General features: G+C 31.5%; 2 protein-coding genes across 4 annotated transcripts; one reads left to right on the top strand and one right to left on the bottom strand.

Moving 5' to 3' along the window:
* The first annotated feature begins 2,523 nt into the window (after positions 1-2,523).
* LOC102607745 (LIMR family protein At5g01460) lies at positions 2,524-8,002 on the top strand. Its single transcript, XM_006480975.4, has 14 exons — positions 2,524-3,228; positions 3,333-3,418; positions 4,052-4,170; positions 4,300-4,410; positions 4,733-4,831; positions 4,930-5,052; positions 5,313-5,375; positions 5,473-5,537; positions 6,311-6,420; positions 6,521-6,635; positions 6,741-6,806; positions 7,208-7,318; positions 7,399-7,465; positions 7,579-8,002. The coding sequence occupies exons 1-14, from the start codon at positions 2,879-2,881 to the stop codon at positions 7,624-7,626; spliced, it is 1,533 nt and encodes a 510-aa protein (XP_006481038.1). The 5' UTR covers positions 2,524-2,878; the 3' UTR covers positions 7,627-8,002.
* A 109-nt stretch (positions 8,003-8,111) lies between these two features.
* Positions 8,112-13,228, bottom strand: LOC102607070 (GDSL esterase/lipase WDL1-like). 3 transcript variants are annotated; one of them, XM_006480973.4, is made up of 6 exons: positions 12,882-13,228; positions 9,412-9,489; positions 8,979-9,104; positions 8,817-8,896; positions 8,576-8,725; positions 8,112-8,428 (listed from the first exon to the last, which is right to left on the bottom strand). In XM_006480973.4, exons 1-6 carry the CDS (start codon positions 12,990-12,992, stop codon positions 8,221-8,223), a joined length of 753 nt encoding a protein of 250 aa, XP_006481036.1. In that variant the 5' UTR covers positions 12,993-13,228; the 3' UTR covers positions 8,112-8,220. The 3 variants fall into 3 exon arrangements, with proteins under 3 accessions (XP_006481036.1, XP_006481035.1, XP_006481037.1); XM_006480972.4 differs by having other exon boundaries at positions 8,979-9,119; positions 12,882-13,220; XM_006480974.4 differs by lacking the exon at positions 8,979-9,104 and having other exon boundaries at positions 12,882-13,226.
* Positions 13,229-14,707: the final 1,479 nt, after the last annotated feature.

Raw genomic sequence — 14,707 nt, 5'->3', positions numbered from 1 at the left:
GAAGAGTCCTTGTTAAACCTTAGACTGAGATCTTATATTTTTGTTTCTATTAAAGTTGTTGAAATTGAGGCTATTATTGTAACTACTGTCATCATTTTTACTAAATTTATTTTATTATCATATTGTTAGATACTGATATTGTTATCAATAATAACTCCCTCTAAATAAAGGGTAAATTTCAACATATCCTATCGTGAAGTGACAATTTTTAAATTATCCCCCTTACTAAAGACAATATCAAGTTACCCCTAAAAAATCGTTATGTCTGTTACTTTTAATGGCTAATAGGGTAAAACAGTATTTGTGCATCCCCCTAACAATTGGAAAAAAGTCAAACATTTATGTGGGTTAATTTTTTATGGGTCAAAATATTTCTAAGTTTTGCAAAACACACACAAATATTTTAAATATTTATGATATGCATCCCTAATATTTTAAAATATTTTCATTTTGCACCTACATGTCTAATTTTGTTCGAACTGATTAAATTTTATTTTTTGTATTAAAAAAATTATTTTAAAAATAAATAAAGAAAATAATTAAAGTTATGAATGGAAAAAGAATAATATTTTACATTTTTATAGTTATTATTATAATCATTATTCTTCTTTTTCCTTTTGCAAAGGTATTTAAAAAAATATATGGATAAAAAAATTAAAGAACAAAAGAAAAATACTACCACAAACTTAATTTAAAGCTTCAAAACTCTTCTCACCAAAAATCATTGTCATCGTACACAACCCATAATTCTTCAAATCCTTTGCTTATTCACCAAATTGAAAATAATATACAACAATAAAGTAAATTCAATCTATTATTAATAATATGGTTGATTCAAGTTTAAAAATATTCATAATCTAAAATTAAGTAATCCCAAATATCAAATTACAACATTTCTTAATTTTCTAGTAACAGTAGCTCTATTAAATGATCAAATAAAAAATTTGAAACAATAATCCCAAACCCTATAAACAATTATAGGCAGTCGCGTTGTCAAAGAGCTGTTGCAAGATGATATCCACGACGACCTGCAACTCCACGGTTGTCCTAGCCACGCCGTGGTCATTCTCTACTAGAAAAGAGCAAAAGAAGTATAGGTCTTGACTGTTGAATGGTTGCAGTAAGAGGAAGATCAACGAGGTTCTTGACTGTTGAAGAAGAAGAATTGAGACGAAGCTCTCAGCGGTACTACTACAATGCTTTCGCCTGAGATTGTTGAGTTGCTTGATTGTTAGTACAATGAATGGCACGACTAAATCAATGGGGGGTAGGATGGTTCTGCAGTGACATTAAGGAGGAAAATAATTCAGGTTTTGGTCGCCGGATTTTAAGGATTTTGATGGTCGCTGCCAACACTCATTTACAAGTTACAGATTCTGACTTCTGGGTTTTGGATTTTAGTTTGTAGAAATTAAGTTTTAGTTTTGATTCAATGTGGGATTGGATTTGAATACTAATTGTTCTTTTGTCATGCAGAGAAAAAAATGAAAGAAAAACACGAAGGAGTAAGCAAGAGAAAAAATAAAGAAGAAGATAAAGAAGAAGAAGAAGAAGAAGAAGGAAGATGAAAAAGACATGAAGAAAAGAAATTTAATGTTTCATTTTTTTTATTTTAATATTGATATTTATTATACCTATGGACTAAAATGTGTGATATAAGAGAATAAATGGGTGATGAGATACTTTAGAAATTGTAAAAGGACAAAGGAAATATATTTTTAAATAGAAGGTATGTAACAGTTTAAGTTAACAAATTTTGTTATTAGTGGGCTATTATTGTATTTTCATGAGTTAACGGTAGTCAATAGTTAAAGATAATCAATTTTGGGGGTAGCTTGATATTTTCAATAATAAAAGGGATAATTTAAAAATTATCACTTTACAAAAGGGGTTGGCCGAAATTAACCCTTAAATAAATTGTCGAGTTCTATCATTACTTTCAGTAATCCTCGTTCCCAATAAGATTTTAATAGATGTCCTTCTATTGTGAAATTGATAAAATAAGAAAGAATTAAAACATGTTGATTGATTTTATTGAGATGATATACTAATATAAGCTTCTCTTGTGAAACTCTTATGAAATAGAAAAATTTAGATCCTATTTGGTATTAAAATTAGATAGTTATAACTAAAAATTTAAAGTATCAGATAAATATTTATTAAAAACTAAATTAATCTTATCACAATATGATAAAAATTAATGGTATCTTTATTTTTTTATCAAGATTATTATTAAAAAATAATAGGTAACTCACTCTATCATTTTTATTTTATTTTAAGGACGCTGAATTTTATTTTTTTTTCAGCACGACAACTTTCAAGTGGCAGCAAGCACTTTAGACGAGACAAATAAGACTCTGCAGTCTGCATGTTGTAGTCAAACGTGGGCTGAATTTTTTTTTTTTTTTTTTTAAAAAAAGGAATTTATTTGAAATCAAAACCACATCATTTTGACTCCTGTGTCCGTAATTCACGCTATCGTCGCCACGGAGCATACAATATAATTACAAGCCGTTTTTACAAAGTTTCTTATAATGCCTCGTTAGCGATGATAAACAAATGCATCACTCGCTTTGGGACAGCCTGTTCCGCTGCTTCGCACGGGCCACATCTCAATTTACACTAAACCCCAAAGCCACCGCACTCCCAATCCCATAATTTCCCCGTAATTGATCCACCTCCCCAAGGATACCATCGTCATTTCGGAACTTACAAGCCGAAGGGGAACCCACAACAGAGCACCTCACCGGACCAAACGTCCCCTCTCTCAATTTCAAAAAAACAAAAAAAAAAGGACCAGATCTACACAAAATTTGCTGAAACCCTAATTCGTGCGATCCGTCGTTTTGATCGGAATCGAGAGAGAGGTTAAAACAAAATGGGTGATTTTAACCTCGCTCTGGTGATCGTCGCGATAGTGGTGTGCGTTTTGGTATTCATTTTCAATGTCTATCTTCTCGTTAACTACCAGCATCCCGACGACGCCAACCAGGCGTATTTTCCGAAATTCGTCGTCGTTTTGGGGCTTTCCGTTGCCGCTATTTCAATTCTTATGTTGCCGGCTGACGTGGCCAATCGGCAGGCGTGTAGGCACGCGATTTATAATGGCGCCTGTAATCTCACCTTGCCGATGAAGGATCTTTGGCTTGCTGTCTATATTCTCGATGCGGTGCTTGTTTTCTTCGTTATTCCGTTCGCAATGTTCTATTACGAAGGCGACCAGGATAAGTGTGTACCTCAATCTAGGGCTTCGTCAATAATTATTTACTATTTGCGTATATTTTATAACTCGTTATCAGTAACGTTATATTTTTCTTTTTTCCTGTTTGCAGGAGTGTGGGCAAAAGGATTAAGAGCGCTTTAATTTGGGTGATTATGACGGCTATTGTCTGTGCCCTTGTGCTTGGCATTTTGTATGGTTAGTGTTTTCCCTTTAAAAAAAATAATCTCATGTTATTAAGTTTTTTTTTAATGGCATGTTAGAATCTATCTGAATGGTGATATTGAGGGAGGTTTAGAATGTGCTATGTAGCAGAGAATTGCTAAGCAAGGCATATTTTGAATTTAGGATTTAAGAATTCTCTTTGCGGAATTCGGTTTTTTGTGAAACTTACGTCGATGTAATGTGATAAGAAATTTGAGTTGGATTGCCTTTATGGCGGTTGTTCAGTTCTAGCAGTTTATACAAGTTTGAGCAGTCATTTTGAGTTTGAGCATAATCTGCAGGTAGCTTTTGCATGTTTTGATTCATCTTTTAATACACATGGATATGCTTGCACATTGGAAATTATGAAGGCTGGTAAAAGAAAATTGGATTTGCGTGTAGTTTTTTGCTTGTTACCTAATAATTAAGTGAAATGATATCAGTAGATTCTTGGATTGTGTTATAATGTCAATTTCCAGAGTTTCAATTGTCAAGTAAAGGGTAAGAGATCTCTGGAGTACTTTCTCCCTCTCTCTTTTCCCTTTTTCCCCCTATCCCCCTGCTTTTCTAATTTGTTGAATAAATTTTTCAGTGTCTTACTGGTTTTTCACCTTTTTGGTATAATAGGTCTAGTTGGGAAGGTTGACTTCACTGTTAGACACCTCTCTTCAACTACTACTAATTTTCCGACTTCTTGGGAGTTCTCTGGTGGTCAACAATGTGTTGGTGGAAGTGGCGTACACCAGGTTGCATTTCCATTTCTTAATTTGTGAAATGGTTTATTTGATCTGTTCATGCTGTGTTACTGTTTGTTGTTCCCCTGGGATGTTACGTGCATTCTTGAACTTATTTCATTGTCTTTTTATTTCCTACAGTGTTCGGCATATTTAGCAAATGAAACATCAGAAAAAACATGGACGATGCGCACCACCTTCCCAGAATATGTTGTTGCTCTAGCTACAATTGTTGGATCAGTACTTTTTTCGGTATATTCTTGCAAGGCTTGAAACATTTAATTTCAATGGGAATTTACTCTATTTTGTATCCAAATATAGATTCACAACAATTTTGTGTTATAGAAATGATTGGGAGAGAACTATCTCGTGATGTTATCTGTGACAATGAGATTTTTTGAAGTCTTTTATTTTTTTTGGGGTATCTTGGTAATTTTCATGAATATTACATGTAAATTATGAGGATATGCCCCATTTATGGGTAGCATGGATTAGGTCCCTCATATAAATGTTATACTATACCTTTTTCCTGCTTTGCGAGAGTATGTCACTCACTTACCTTTTAAATTTTCAGATATTTGGTGGTGTTGGTATTGCTTGTTTGCCACTTGGACTTATCTTTTCATTCATCCGACGTCCAAAGGCAGTCATCACTCGCTCACAGTATATTAAGGTACTCTGGTTGCATCTTGTGCAGCCTCGTGAATTTATATCTGATGGCTTGTATTTCTATATTAAAGTGGCTTATTCATATTCCCTTTTGACTTTTAGGAAGCAACCGAACTAGGAAAGAAAGCAAGAGAATTGAAAAAAGCAGCTGATACACTTCATCAGGAAGAAAGAAGTGGTTCTAAGGGTAGAAAATGGCGGAAAAATGTGAAGTCTGTGGAAAAGGTGTGAAATCTTATGCTTTGCAATTCATGCTGAAAGTTCACTTCGGTTTTGGGTATCTTTTTTCTTTTGGTAGTGGTGTCTATCATTTTTGACATTAGTCGCGACGTGGACCTTGAACTTTTCTGTTTTGAGAAGAGTCAATTAACTAGCTGTGCGGTGTCGTGCCTTCTTACTAGTTGGAAGTTTGATACTTTGACCAGTCGATCCTGTTCCCTATTTGTAGTGATTGGAATTTATTAATTTTTAGCTTATCTTTGCAGGAGTTGCTACAGTTGGAAGAAGATGTAAAGCTTTTAGAAGAGATGTATCCTCAAGGGGAGAAGGTGATGAGCTTGGCTTGCTGATTTTAGTATGCATTGAATAATTGCTTCTGATTTCTTTCCCTTTTTCCATTCATAATTCCTTTCCTTACTATTTCAGGCGGAGACATCCTGGGCATTGACTGTTCTTGGCTACTTGGCAAAACTTGTTCTGGGAATTCTAGGGTGAGTGATGATATTAGAAATAGTGGCTTTTTGCGAAGATATTCATGGCTATCATTTATCTATTGAAGTAATACAAATTAATTTTGTTGATTTTTAGCTTTGTATGTACGTTTATTATTCAAATGAGATGCCCCGGTCCATATTTTAGAAAAATGATGAAGAAAGAGCATTTTTCTTGAATTGCTATTGAGTATTGTCAAACGTATGAGACTATAGCATGACTTAGTCTGAAAATTTTGAATATATGGAAGAACTAGGTGATGCAATTAAAAAGAGCTCTGCTTTGACCATAGAAAATGGTTTTATTTGAAATTATTGAACTCTGTCTGAATTTGTTTAAAATGAGTTCAGGATACAATTTCCCTCACATTTATACAATAGATAGAACAAATTCAGCTTTTGAATCTGATGAAGAAAGTCACCTTTAGGTTGTCTGTTTTCATACCTCTGTGCAGTATTGTGGGTGTTTGGATTCCCTTCTTATATTTGTCATAAAAAAACTTGCTAATGCATTTTTGGGAATTCAAAGTTTTGTGGCACGAGAATGCTGGAAGGTATTCAAAATCTGACCTGTATGGTTCCCGTTTCAGCTCCCCTTAATGCATCAATCTTCTGAAAAGCTTTATCAGTTATATTGAACCCAAGATTTTTGGTTTGCTTGTTGTCAGGATGATTTTTTGAGACATTAGTGTCAGCTATCCCTTTTGCATCAACCTTCTGAAAATCTTGATCAATAATATTGAATCTAAGACTTTTGCTTTACTTGTTATCAGGTTCATTGTTTCAGTGGCTTGGGTTGCTCACATTGTTATATATCTTTTGATTAATCCACCTCTTCACCCTTTCTTGAATGAGGTTTTCATCAAGCTGGATGATTTATGGGGTAATGTTGAATGCCCTTTGGTCCCTTTCGCATCTTTCTCTTTATTTTTCTTCTTGTGCTTGATGAATCTTATTTTTGTACTTCTATGCTACTTTTCCAGGTCTTCTGGGCACTGCAGCATTTGCATTCTTCTGTTTCTACCTTCTGCTTGCAGTGATTGCCGGTGCAATGATGCTGGGTCTGAGATTGGTTTTCATTACAATTCATCCCATGAAGTAATGAATTCGTTGCTGGCACATTCTATTGAATTTTATGCATAATGGCTGGAGGCTTGCATTCTCTTTGATGTTTGCTTACCAACTATGTGAACTTGTTTGCAGGTGGGGAGCTACACTAATGAACTCTTTTCTTTTCAATGTGGGACTCATTCTCCTTTGCTCAATCAGGTAGGCATTTCTGATCCTCAATTGCTTCTTCAGAATTTCTTCTAGGAATGCCTTGTTAATGCATTATCTATTAGTCTACTACATGATCATTAGTTCATTTTTTTTGTAAATCAAAATGCTTAAAAAATAACGATTTTATGATTCCGTATTGTCAAAGACTTCTTACTCCTTGAGCCTATAAATTAAGGATGTTGTACTTCTACTTCTTATGATTCTGCCTTTCACTTTCTGTACTGGCACTGGGCCTTTTTTGTCCCCTATTGTATAATATATAAGACTTGTGTGTTTAATTTAGAGTTCTTTATGTCATTATTTTAACACTTCAAACAAATCCTATAGTAACAGATTACTCGTTTCTAAATCTCATCTTATTGGCCGGTTTATTGGTTTCTGTCTTGCAGTGTAATCCAATTCTGTTCTACGGCTTTTGGATACTATGCCCAAGCAACTGCTGCTCAGGAAATATTTGGCCACACTTTGGAGTCTCTCCGTGGAATTAAATACTTGTACAAGTGAGTTACAGTGTTCGCTATGTTTTACTTTGATTAGGCATTCTGCTCTACTGACATCGTATGTTGATACTGAATTACAGGTATAATGTGTTCCAAATTGCTTTCGTTGTGCTAGCAGGGTTGACCTTCGTTTATTATGCTGCCTTTGTAAGTTGCTAAGCTTGCCATGCTTATTTTGCGTGCACACTATTCCCTTTTTACTTACCAATGTGCATAATTGATTGTGTCTTATGGTTGATTTTTGTTACTTGAAATGTCAGGGGTGGAGAAGAAGAAAACCAAGTGGCAAGTTCCAACTGTCCTCGTGAAGTTGCTTTGCTTAGAAGAGCCTGCACCCACTAGAGCTGAAGAAATTCTAAGATTGATAATCTCAGTGAAGTGTGTTTCATGTAATCGGATGTTTACGGCCTGGTTTTCTTTCAGGTCAAAAAGTTTAGTGAGATAGGCGCATGTATCATCCGGAAAAAATGGGTTGCTGTAGTTAGAGCAGCATGCGAATGTTGCTGCTGGTGCTGCTGTTGTTTCTTCTTGTTTTCCCTCTTTTTGTATCTATTATTCTTTGTTTGGTTTATGCTATACGTTTTGCTTGGGCGTGTAAGTGAAATATCCTCAGCAGATATGGTGACTGAGTTTGTAGAACTGACCTTGATGTAATATAATCATTGAGAATGAGTTTTACGATGAGCAACTATTTAATCATCATTCTTTTGTTAGCAATAGCTTTTGATCCAAAAGATATCTTTGGTTGTCTGTGTAAAAGGTTTAGAACTAGAGCTCTCTTTGTTACTGAGAATGGAGATACAATTTCTTTCATTAAGATAGGGTTTTTGAAGATCACAAGTTCAAAGCAGTTCCTGATACGAAGAAAAAGATTGTAAGCTGGTGACAAATATTGTTAAGATCTATTCCCACGGCCCATAAATGTTGGTGTCCGAAACGTTTACAGTGCTCTGCCCGTCAGGAGCAACCGGATAATAGGAAGAATCCTCGTCAAATTCAGTCGGCAGTGATCTCCAATGAAGGCTTGGTTCCCAGTCTGCTTCCCTGAGGACTTTCAGTATCTCTGTAACCACAATCTTGCTCCCCTCAGATGAAAAGTGGATTCCGTCCCTGCAGCCAAAACAGAGATCAGTTCTGACAGTTGAGCAAGGTCATTTGATAAAACAAAGAGTAGGAATCAGAATGAATGAAATAGCAGTCATGGCGCCAAAACCACACTGATTTTGGACATTATAAAATATATGAAAACAAACTTACATAAAACAAGTGGTCAACCAATCATCCCGCTGTTGCATAGCAGTCCAAAGATCAATGGCCTTCACATCCATCTCCTGGCAGAGCTTCAAACAAGCTTCTGAATATATTCTGCAGCTTTCGTTTGTTCTACCCCAAACTGCAAAATCAGTACTGGTTCCAATTTCCAAATGACAATCAAATTAACATTAGAACTGCACTTTGCAACTGAAACTGATAAACAAAAATAAAAATGTCAATGCACCTGAGATGGGATTCGAAAATTTGCTGCTTATTGATAGGAGGAGCACTAAGAAAAATGATGCGGGTCTTTGCTGAGAGACTCTGGCAATCAAACAACTTACACGTCAAAATATGCATCAACCAATTCAATTGAGGTTCATTCAATGGTTTGTATACCTATTACCTTTAGATGGAGGGCAATCTTCCTCATGTTTTCAATATATTCAGGTAGAGGAACATGAGGGCCAAGGCCAGTGGAGTGCGGGAGCATCGAGTCATTGCCACCAAAATAGACTATAACCAATGAAGGCTGTACAGCACTATCCTTGATTGGTAATAGTATGATTATCAGAAGGCTATAATTAATTACATGAGACAGGAACAGGGAAATTGAAACTTGTCTTGTAAAGCAAGAGACAAAATCTTATGCCCTATGAATTAACATTTCACCCCACTTTGGCCTCAAGTGGTAACATTTTGTTATGACGTGCAAGCTTTTATACACTACATATCGGTAATAACCATCTACGATTCTTCTCTATGTACAAAGATGTTTAAAACATATTCTTTAACATGCATGTAGTCAAGTGATCAGCAACATAATAGATATATCATACCTTTGGAAAAACTCGATCTAGAACCTGTACAGCACGCCTTGAATTCCAACCAGCATATCCTCGTAATAGTATGTCGGCCTATGCATATTTGCACACCAGCATTACTTAATATAGTACAAAGAGTTGTGGAGGCCGAATTTTAACTCAAATTTTATATACAAATGGAAGCTTATTTTTAGGCTTTACATGCACAGTTGTACAGATTTAGACAATGATGATTTCATAGGTAGTAAACTTAACCTAAACTAAGATCAGTGAGTGGAAGCTTGAAGGTTGCTGACAGCGTCAAAATATGGCTGTCAGTGACACGCTATAGTGGTTGCAGGTGAACGAAATTGAACTAAAGTTAATACATCCTAATAGAGTACATTGCAGTGCATCAATGCATGGAAACTTATACGTGCTATGCTTGATTTAGAGGTGATCCTAGCAAATCTCTTGCCAATGATATATGAGGTGGATATCACCCTTCTATTGCATTTACCAATCGGCAATTAAAATAGGTTAGAATTATAATGGACTGAAATCAGAATGGATTGGAATTGAAATAGAGAATATAAATTAGAATAAATTGTTTACTTTAACTGCAAGAATAAGAATTAGAGTTACTTGTATTAATATTGATGTATTAACTTTATTTTGGAATCAAAATGGATTATTATAAATCACTAAAATAATCTCAGTTGATTATTGTCATTATTTATTATAATAATCGTCATTATTATTATTAGGTTTATTTTCTTTTTACTACTTAAGTTATTGTGAAATAACAAATAAGCGTAACAAGTATTGCGCCTTAACATTTTACTACTAAAGAATTACAAAATCTTGCATTTTACTAATACTTCATTAGTTAGATATAAAAAATACTAATTTTACCTTACGTTAACGAAAAAAATTATTAATTATCAGTAAAAATTAATTATTAATTATCTATTAATCATTGTATTAAATAATTTTTCATTCAATTAAAAATTAATTTTATTTTAATAATTAATTATTGATAAAAAGTAAAAAAAATTATAAATTAGTATGATATCAAATAAATATAAAATTTATTACTTAATACTTGAAATGTCTGTATATGTATGTATTAATGTATGTATGTGTGTTTGTTAAATCTTATCGATAATTATTAATTAATTATTGTAATAAATGGATTGCAGAAACTTAAGTTATAGTCTTTTTGTGTAAATGTGAATTTTTTTAAAAAAAATTTTAAGATACAATAGTGAAGATTATTCCATTTAATTAGATTTTGTGTGTTGTGTGTGTTTTTTCCCCTTAAAATAAGGATAAAATTAATATTTTATAGGTCAACTAAGGGTAACTATCGAAAAAATAGTAAAATATAATATTTTGTAATTCTTTCGTAATAACATATTATTGCAATACTAGTTGTACCTAATTTTTATTTCACAATAATTTAAGTAGTAAGTAGAAAATAATCCTTATTGTTATAATATTTAAATGAAGTAAATTTTTTTTTTAATTTTCACTAAAGTACAACCGTCAATTCACTTCTCATTCCCATCTCTCCAATAAAAATGAGATTCTCATTTTTCATTTTTACTCTAACTTCATTTTTTTTTATATATTTTAATTAGTAAACTGTAGCAATGATTTCGATTCCTATTCTCATTTTTCAATGCCACAAGTATACCTAGTTACCAACTATTAGTGGAAAATAATAAATTTCCCATGTTTCCTGGCTTATACATCAATCTACAATTAAAAGACTCGTCTAAAACAGTTTTTTTACTTTTTAAATATATAAAAAAAACACTATTTTCAATAATAAAATATTGAACTCTCACTCGATTACTCTTACCCAAATAAAAGAGTAAAATAGAATTGAATTGAATGGTGAATTAAGATTAAGAAACGTGGGGTCCCACCATCAACAATACCCTAGTTTTGGCGGAGCTTATCTTACATTAACTGTAAGTTACAGCTATAAATTTTTGAGTCCTCAGAAAAGTTAATAATTATGAAAAAGTCAATAAATTTTAAAGTTTTATTTTAAACCCCAAACTACACTACAATAGTACTTCAATTTGTTTAAGTTTTTTATTTATATTTATAGCAAATTCAGTACCAAGTTTTTATTTTATCTAATTGAATCTCTAACTTGTTTAATCTTATATTTATTATTATTTTTTATTATATTAACAATTTCTTACTTTAATATATCATTATCTTCAATGTGAAGTTTTTTATTAATTGTTTAACCTTATTAAATTTTTTACTCATTTGATCTCCTAACTTTTTAATTTGTTTGATGTTTTCTTTATTAAAATTATTAATTTCTAATATTTTGTTTACTTTTTCTATATCATTTATAAATAAATTTGGGTTTCCTAATTTATTTAATAAATATAGTGAAATTTAATTTAATTGATTATTTTCCTGCATGTACAAATCATTGATCAGATTAGAGGATTAAAATCTTTCGTAAGAAAATCCTCTTTGTATATAGCTACAATGTGGTATCGTTTGTTTTTTCTAAATCATTTATAAATAAATTTGAGTTTCCTAGTTTATTTAATAAATATAGTAAAAATCAATTTAATTGATTATTTTCCCACATATTTGAATCATTGATCGGATCAAAGAATTAAAATCTTTCATAAGAAAATCCTCTTTGTATATAGTTAGAATGTGGTAACTCAATAATTTATATATTTTGTAAAATTATTAGAGATTCTAATGATTTATTCATTGTAATATCTTTCTAGTAATTTATTAGAGTCATAACATGTTTATGACATATAATATCTCTTATAATCCAAGATGCTAAATATAAATTTTATATACATACATACATATAATCTACTTTATTCTTAGGAGAGATAAGAAATTATAAATACATATACAAATATATATTCAAAATTTGTAAATATTTATGAATATGATAATTATTTAGATCTTTATAAAAATATAGTAAAAACTTTAAATTTTTTTAAGAATAAATGTAGAAGAGATGGTTAACAAAGTCATTTAGTTATACAAAATTAATGAGGACTTACTTGAAAAAATAAACAAATATGTGATTCAAAATAAAAATTTTTGTAAAAAACTATTACACACATACCTCGTTTTAGGTTAAAGTTATTTTCATTCGTTGGATTGAAAAATATTAAAATCCAACCACCCAAATGTGCTGACTGTTTGTTACAGCAAATGTAACATAAGCTTTGCCGTTTTAATGCGAAGATTGAATCATAAACTAAAATAGAAATAATTAATCCCCTCTCTGCTCACCAGAACCGCACGGTTAATTCACGACTGTTAAATAATACTACAAATATTTTTATACGATCAACGTTGGTGAAAAGCAGCGGAAACATGGAAACGTTTGAAATTCAAGTACCAGAAAAATCATCAAACGGATTGAAACAAGCAAGCTGCCAATCAATAAGTAAAGAAACAGATCAAAGGAAGGAGAAGATGACGATGAAACGAAGTACCTTGCGAGCGTACAAGTCAGCAAGAATGGCGCCCCATCCTTCGTTGCCAAAACCGTACTGAACTATGGACGAACCAAACAGCACGAACTGAGGTCTCTCTGGCCCGACCATTATCTCTCGAGGTCAAGTACTCGATTTCTTTTTTTTTTTTTTTTTTTTCAATTAATTAATTTTACTCTGTATTTGTTGGGGGGGCTTGGGGCAACCAAATAAACAAATATGCTACCGCTCGTTCTTCTAGATTTTAACGACTACAAATACATGCGAGCGTGTGCGGTGTGCCATCCGGCGTTAATCCAAGTGGTGAAATCGTGCCCCCACAGCCCCACTAAACGGGTTGGGTTAGATTCCATGTTAGGGAATCTTTTAATTGCTTCTTCCAACTAAAAATTGAATAAAAATAATGTGGCTTGGGCAGTTATCCTTATTATAACTTTTAAGATAAAAGTGGCATGATTTATTTAATAATTATAAATTTTTATTTAATCTCATAAAATCTTTTAAAATTTTTATTGGTTGTTGTTTGGTTATTTATTGATTAAAATTTTTGAAAATTAAATAAACTATTTTATCTCTATTAATAAAAGCTCAAATTTTGAGTTTTTAATAATAAAAGTTGAACAATTTTTTAAATGTTAAAATATTTAAGATATCATTTATTTATTTGATAATTTTATTTTAATTTTTTTATAATGTCACTTTAAATTATTACGCTTATACTTATGCTCTGTTTAGCATAACTTTTCAAGTTGATGTTATTTAAGTAAAATTTTTATTAGTAGAACGTTTACCCAAAAAAATTTAGTTGTTTAATTACCAATGATAGTATCATAAAATTACTTTAATAGGTAAGTTTTTTTAAATTATGTTATGAAACGAATAAAATAAGATTATCAAATATGTAAAGGATATTTTAAATATTTTAATATTTAAAAAAAATTCAACCTCTACTCCCAAAAGCCCAAATTTCGAGGTTCATTAGTAGAGGTAAAATAACTTATTTAATCTTTAAAAGTTCTATCATAAACGATAATAAAAATATTGATAAAAGCTTATGAAATTAAATGCACCCATAACCATTAGATAAGTCATGCTAAATAGACATTAATTTTTTTTTCTTTTGGGAGTAGAGGTTGTAGGCTTTTTTAAAAGAGTTAATTTGTTTGTAATACCCTTAGTTTATTTCACAATTTTGTGTCATTTCTTTCATAACATAATTTTAGAAAACTTATTTATTAAAAATAATTTTATAATTTTTAACAAAATTTCCTATTGTCAACCAAACAATGCAAACATTTTTAATAAAAACTTTATTTATTAAAACTCTATTGAAAAAAACTGCACTTAGATAAGGTTTATTTGAAAGGTTATACCAATAAAGCCTTAGGCTATGCTATTTGTCAAGTAAGTTTATTAAATTTTCATTTATGTCATATAAGTCATGAACTAAAATTTATTTTCGTTTTTTCATTGGTATGAGATATTGAGAATCTGAGATGTTAAGCCGCTGTCTACACACACACACACACACACAACAAAGGATATTATCCTTTCACTATGCCACGTATTATGAAATAATAAACTACTATACGAATTGTTAAAAGGTTACATCACCTTTTAGAAAAAATAATTTATTATATTTTTGTAGCTATCATTAGTCTAATGATGATGTCACATTGATGTCAGATGGGCAAAATTATATTTTGATTAAATGAAATATAAATTTATAATTAAGTCTAAGGTTTATTATCCGTTTACTGTAACAAGAATTGTGAAATAAAAAATCACTACATGAATTATTGGAGGCAATACTTCATTAACTTTTT

Source organism: Citrus sinensis, chromosome 6 (genome assembly GCF_022201045.2).
Source record: "Citrus sinensis cultivar Valencia sweet orange chromosome 6, DVS_A1.0, whole genome shotgun sequence".
Classification (NCBI taxonomy): domain Eukaryota; kingdom Viridiplantae; phylum Streptophyta; class Magnoliopsida; order Sapindales; family Rutaceae; genus Citrus; species Citrus sinensis.
This window is presented reverse-complemented; position numbering and strand designations above follow the sequence as displayed.